Here is a 6,085-nt window from a genome sequence, read left to right on the forward strand (position 1 = left end):
GAGTATTTTCTTTGAATTTGTAAAAAAAAGGGGGCAGATATTATAAGATTCTTTCTTCTTCGGCTACCTTTCCTTTCATTTAATTTAATTTGTGTTTTTGTTGAATTTGTGTTGTTTTTAAATGAATAAACTTTAAACTAAAATATTGTATAAAAAATAACTTGTCATTGACCTGTGTTGTGCAAACAGCTCAGGGTGGTAAAAGACAAAGTGGTAAAGTTTGTGCCAAAAACTAAAAAGTAAAATTGTCTCTGAACAAGTGAAGTAGGTTAGTGTCCCTCTCCTCCTCCCCTCAGATAGACCAGCTCTCTGTATAAATAACACCCAGAGTTCCTTGCTGCTCACTGAAACAAAATGTCGGCCATGTTTTAAAAGGGGCATGAAAGCTCCTCCTGGAGATATTTTTTTCCTCTACAACACTTGAATCACAACGTGGTGGAGCAGATGGGAGCGGACAGTCAGTTTGCGCCACATGTAAAGCTGGACATGACCCGTAAAGCAGTTTTCTACCTTGATCCCGAACGGAGCATCTTCAAAATTTACCAACATGTACCGGTCCCCTCGGCTCGCCGGATCTCTGCCTCTGAGCTGTGGAGATAACAGTAGAGAATTACTGACGGTCACCAAGACACCTTGGTTTGACAGGCGAGCTTTGCAGCAGTAACAATGATAATCCGAAGGCGCAATCCCGCCTCGGGAAGCTCCCAACATGAATGTGTCCCGTGGTTACAGTACCTTCATAAAAGTCTCAACAGCGCCTTTTGCTATGTCCAGATAGGTAGTGCCCAGATGGGTGCGCTGGTTCATTGACGCGGACGTGTCTATCAGAAAAAGTAAAACGGGCATTGTGATGGTAACGACACGTTCTGCATGGACTTGGTGTCAGTACAACCGGCCAAAAGGCTAAAAAAAATCTTTTGTTCTCCTGCCGCCTGTCTCACCTCCCAGCTAGCCAGCTAGCTAGCTAGCTTGCTAACTGCCTGTCTCACACATTCTTTCAAAAAAGTGTAAGAATAGTGAGTATAGAAGCCCATTCCGAGAAAACTAAGCGAAACGCCTCAAAACSTTGGGGCAGGTTATTGATTTACGAGGGGTTTGGATAATTTTTACTATATTTTGAAAATATTCCTAAGTTTCATAGTAAGAAAGTTTCCCCGACAGTAAGTCCCTGCTTCTCCCTACACTGAACGCGCTGTGCCTCCTCCGCTGCTTTTAACCGGAGCTCCACACCTGACCCCGCCTCCTAAGAGCGCTTTCGCCGTCACGTGCGAGCACACTCGCTTCTCATTGGCTGCRCGAAGCCGCTTATTAGCATATCCAAATAAGGCAAAGCTAAACGTGTTCTGCGCATGCGTGCCTCACCGAAAAGCAAGGAATGCAAGAAAAAGAAATGTGTTTTTACATTTTATATTTAAGAGCACAACACGCTTGGTTGTGTGCAGTTCTTCAGAGTGCTTAGGCAATTTTTTTAAAGTGATATAATCAACAATAGACTAGTGTTTCCCATGAGAAGTGATTACATAATCAACATTTACTTCATCCTATGCACGGGCGTGGGCCACTAGACAAACCTTCAAAACTAAAGAGAAAAACGAGACAAATAGCTACTACTTAGTATTTATTTGTACATATAACTTATAAAAGGCAATCGGGTTATACGGAAACGTGATGACGGAAATAACACTTGTGTTTTTGAACYAAAACTAATTTAAACACACACACTTGCACTAAGCTGTGTCTCTTTCCCACAGTGCTACAATCTAAACGTCGCACACCAGACAACTAGTTAAATATTTGAGCATTCACTTTGCAGACTTGTTTTTTTAATCCCCATCAGATATGGTCTTACACAATAATCTACATATTGATCTTTTAACAAGGTTCCACATCATCACGGTGTGGTGCACTTTTAAACAACACATGACACTGAGCGAGACGTGCACGACTGTGCAGTGCAACCTAGACAAAAACATCACCACTTCCGTAAAAAACAAGACGAGACCGACTAAAAGAAAAGAGCAGTCTCAGGATTCCTCCTGAATCGCTTCACACACTGCGCTACTTCCGGYGTGTAGCTGAAAGACGTTTCAAAATAAAATTACCACACTGTTTAAAGATCTCAAACGCAAAAATAGACATTTGTTTAAACACCTTCAGATGATATCAGTGTATTTTTGCGCCCTTGTGTTTTTTATGAGACTCATACTGTCTTAATAATTTTATATTTTAACAGATTGGCAGTGGTTCACGTTTGTTGCATCTTTTGTTATGAAATTGGTAACCGGAAGTACTCTCTGTGCTCTGTTTTGTCAACAATTTCCAAGAACTACTGTTTTACAGTTTGACATGTCCTTTTAATACTGATAATACTTGTTGCCCACGCAGGATATTTAAGAGCTAATTAAGGAGTTTTTAAATTAGTTAATCGAAATAAACTTGATTATATGTGAGAGATTTCCTTTGAAAACTAATGTTTTACTCTGAAGAAACCTTGACTGACATTGGTTGTAAAAATCGGTCAAGTTTCCTAAAATGATCAAACACAGACTCAACGACAGACCTAGTCATTTACATCAGGCCTGTATCTTTACAAGTGTTTTAACCTCACTAACACCAAGTTTACAAATACATAGCTGAATAACTGTACTTTATTTATTTATTTATTTATTTATTTATTTATTTATTTATTTATTTATTTATTTATTTATTTATTTATTTATTTATTACAAAATGAGACCTGTACATAAATCTTTCATCATTTTTATTTCCAAAAATGGAAGAATAGACAAATTTCTCTATATGTATAGAAATTTCCTTTCACTGAATATGCAAAACATGTTGATTTTCAGTWGTTTACAGCCTGTCATGCACATTCCCTACAATAGCAACACTAGTATTACTAAACAAATGCTGTTTAATTGGTATATTTGTATGAAAAAATGTGTAATGTTTTGCACTTACCATTTTTGTTAATACATTTACCCAGTAAACACACACAGCAAGCAAAACTGGTCATTTTTATTTCATTTCTTTTGTGCACATTGTCATTTTTTTAGCTTTTTGACATCAAAAGGGAACATGTTTTCATGTTAAGCAGAATACGTATCATTACAAACTCTGTCAACACCCTGATTAACATTAAAACATATTTCAAACAAAACATATTTTATCAATAATGTTTTCCTGATAGCAAATGTCCACTAACTCAAAAACTGTTTCAGATAGTATGTAATTGTTTTTCTAAAATAATAGTTTCCATCATCAACTTCAATTGAACTCTTATCAAGTTGGTAGGGAAATGAGGAGTGCATGGTCACACTTGTCATRTGGGCACATGCATACACAAATCAACCACATGAAAAAAGTGGAAACACAAAAAAGGAAGCAAGACAAGACAAACAACAAAGTCAACATTGGTTTTCACCTGATGAAAAATGCATTTGGCAAACCAGTCGATTTAATTTCTAATTTAAAATCCCAAAATAAAGCAGTTGGAGGTTAAGTTGCAGGCTGCTATCTTCTGCTTCACCACTAGATGTCAGTGTTTTTACTAGTCCACTTGACCTCCATGCTGGTCCTCGTTTTGACCACGTGACCACTCTACTGTAGAGAGAAAAAATAACCCATAATGTAGAAATCATAAAAACTATTAATAATAATATTAACAAAATTGTAATATTAATATGTTAGTGTGCATAAAACTAACAACAATGTCAGAATGTGTGTGTTATGGATGTACTAACTAAAGAGAAACAGGAAAGCAGATTTGATCTTATTTACCTCAGATATTTGTATTTTGGTCATTTCCTCATGTCCTTATACAGGCAGTGACTTACCTTATAAACATGGGTGTCAAGTGTGTGTGTGTGTGGGTGGGGGGGGTCTGGGGATCCTCCTTGTTAAGTATTACTGGGTATGCAGTGAACATTTAAGTGTCAGCTGGTACTGTAAATTTTTATTTTTATGATGATAAGAAACAATAAATAGACTATATTAGTAGTTGAAGTCATTTTTCAGCTATTTATTGACTGACTTCAGATCTGGTTTGGATCATTGTTGATTTGATTTGATTTGATTTATTTATTTAACAGGAAAAGATTACTAAAAATCAAGCCTGACTCAGCATAATTGCTGTTTTACAGCAGGTTCCTGTTCTGCAGCACATAAAACACTCAGAATTACAGCATCACAATCATATCATTATACACCATAGACACAAAGACAAACAAGCATACCAAATTTCAAAAAGGCAGCATTTGCAAAATAGGACATCTAAATATGAGCACAACAGAAAGTGTCCAGCAGATGGCAGACAAGATTCTTCTTAAAGGGCTGTAGTTTTGAAATGGACTTTATGTTTTGAGGAATGTCATTCCATGCTTTAGTATAAACATAGATCATATATTTTTCTATTTTTCTTGTTTGTATCTAGCTGTTTTACATTATTGTTGTTGAATGAAGTTAACATAATTAGCAGTTTTAATAACTATTGTGAATATATTGAAAAAAAAAAGAATTGTGACACATATCCAGTTGGGCTTGCTGTTAATCAAATAGTTGCAATGATGGCTGTGAGCTGGTGTTCTGTCCTCCATGTTGTTAGGACAGGATAGGCAGGGCTCACTGTAGGTTTTTTTTAACTTTATGCTAGTACTCATACTAGAATCAAATTAAATTAATTCAAGGCAATGGCCCTCTTTTGTATGTGACTAACCCAGGGGTCTGCAACCTTTACAATCAAAAGAGCCATTTCTGCTGCTTGACTCACTAATGCCCCTTTTCCACTAGTACCACTTAGTGTAGTGTTGGTACGGTTTGGTACAGTTTGGTACGGTTCCAAGCCATTTCCATTAGGCCAGATYCATGGAACCGGCACTTTTTTTAGTACCTACTTCATTGTGGTTCCAACCGGCTCCAGCTGACACCAAAATGCAACGTCAGAACCTTGTTCATCACTGATTGGCTAAATTTTTGCAAATGTTTAAAAGTTCAAAAGTTATTCATCAAATGCGTTTCCATCTCTCATTTTGCCTATTAACTTTTTTCAAAATACCTAAAAACCACCTCCACCAACCGCCCAAAACACACCCACTGGAACCAGACTGGAACATCAGTGGAAAACCAACCGTACCGACCCGTACCTACACCGACCGTTCCGACACTCCACCATGGAAAAGGGGCATAAAATGTGTCCAGAGCCGCAAAACAAGCTACAACTATGATTATCAACTGGTGGTATGTGGGCCTTTTTGAGGCCTTTTCGGGAATCTTTACGGCCAGTGGAGGTGACATTATACAACAAAAAAATATATTGTAAATTTTCTTATTTATTATTATTTTTGCACATCAGGACAAACGAAAAGACCAGATTCATGTGAACAAGAAAAATACATATAGTTTATACCAAATTTCATAAAAACTAGTACAACTGAACTATTCAGGCATACTTTTTTCTAATTCTTATTATTATATAGTCTTCAAATTCTTTAAAGGTAATTCTGATGGATTTGAGAGAAAGATCATAGAAAGAAGTTGGATTATTTAATCAAACAAGAGAGAAACTTTCTGATACTACATCTTAAAAATACCTTAGAGAAAAAGTTCTGGAGGAGATGCCTAAAGAAGGTTGAGCTAACATGTTTTACTTTTTGTATTAGTAGTATTGATCACATATTTACATTCAAATTGATTTCATTTGTGAGTATAAAAACAAACCAAAAAAATTCTGTTATATTTAATCACATTTTCAAAGAGCCACTGCAGAGGGACCAAACAGCMACATGTGGCCCCAGAGCYGCATGGTGCGGACCCCTGGACTAACCTGTTTGTCCAGGTGGAGGCAGTGCTTATAAGGCTGAGTTCACCTGAAACTCATCAGACTGAAGAAGTCTCTTGGAGGAGAGACAAAACGTTTCACTAAAGAAGAACCATCCAGAGGACCTGCTTATTTTTTCTKTTTGATTTTTTTAATTAATTCAGTTTGAAACCATTAAATTCAGTTTTAAATCAGTGAAACTATTTTTCAAACCAATGCATTTAATTCCAAGTTAGGTCTACACAAATACAGATGCACTCTAAACAATTC

General features: G+C 36.6%; 1 protein-coding gene across 2 annotated transcripts in view; it reads right to left on the bottom strand.

Moving 5' to 3' along the window:
- LOC106533356 (integrator complex subunit 6) overlaps positions 1-1,200 on the bottom strand; it is a gene marked incomplete at its 3' end in the record, with an annotated part of 25,425 nt that extends 24,225 nt beyond the window's left edge. Inside the window, 2 exon segments of one of the 2 annotated variants that reach the window (XM_014029623.1) lie at positions 511-588; positions 736-1,200. In XM_014029623.1, coding sequence (XP_013885077.1) covers positions 511-588; positions 736-846 — 189 coding nt within the window. 2 annotated transcript variants of the gene reach the window in all.
- Between the last annotated feature and the right edge of the window lie 4,885 nt (positions 1,201-6,085).

The sequence above is a fragment of the Austrofundulus limnaeus genome, unplaced genomic scaffold, assembly GCF_001266775.1.
Source record: "Austrofundulus limnaeus strain Quisiro unplaced genomic scaffold, Austrofundulus_limnaeus-1.0 Scaffold928, whole genome shotgun sequence".
Lineage (NCBI taxonomy): Eukaryota > Metazoa > Chordata > Actinopteri > Cyprinodontiformes > Rivulidae > Austrofundulus > Austrofundulus limnaeus.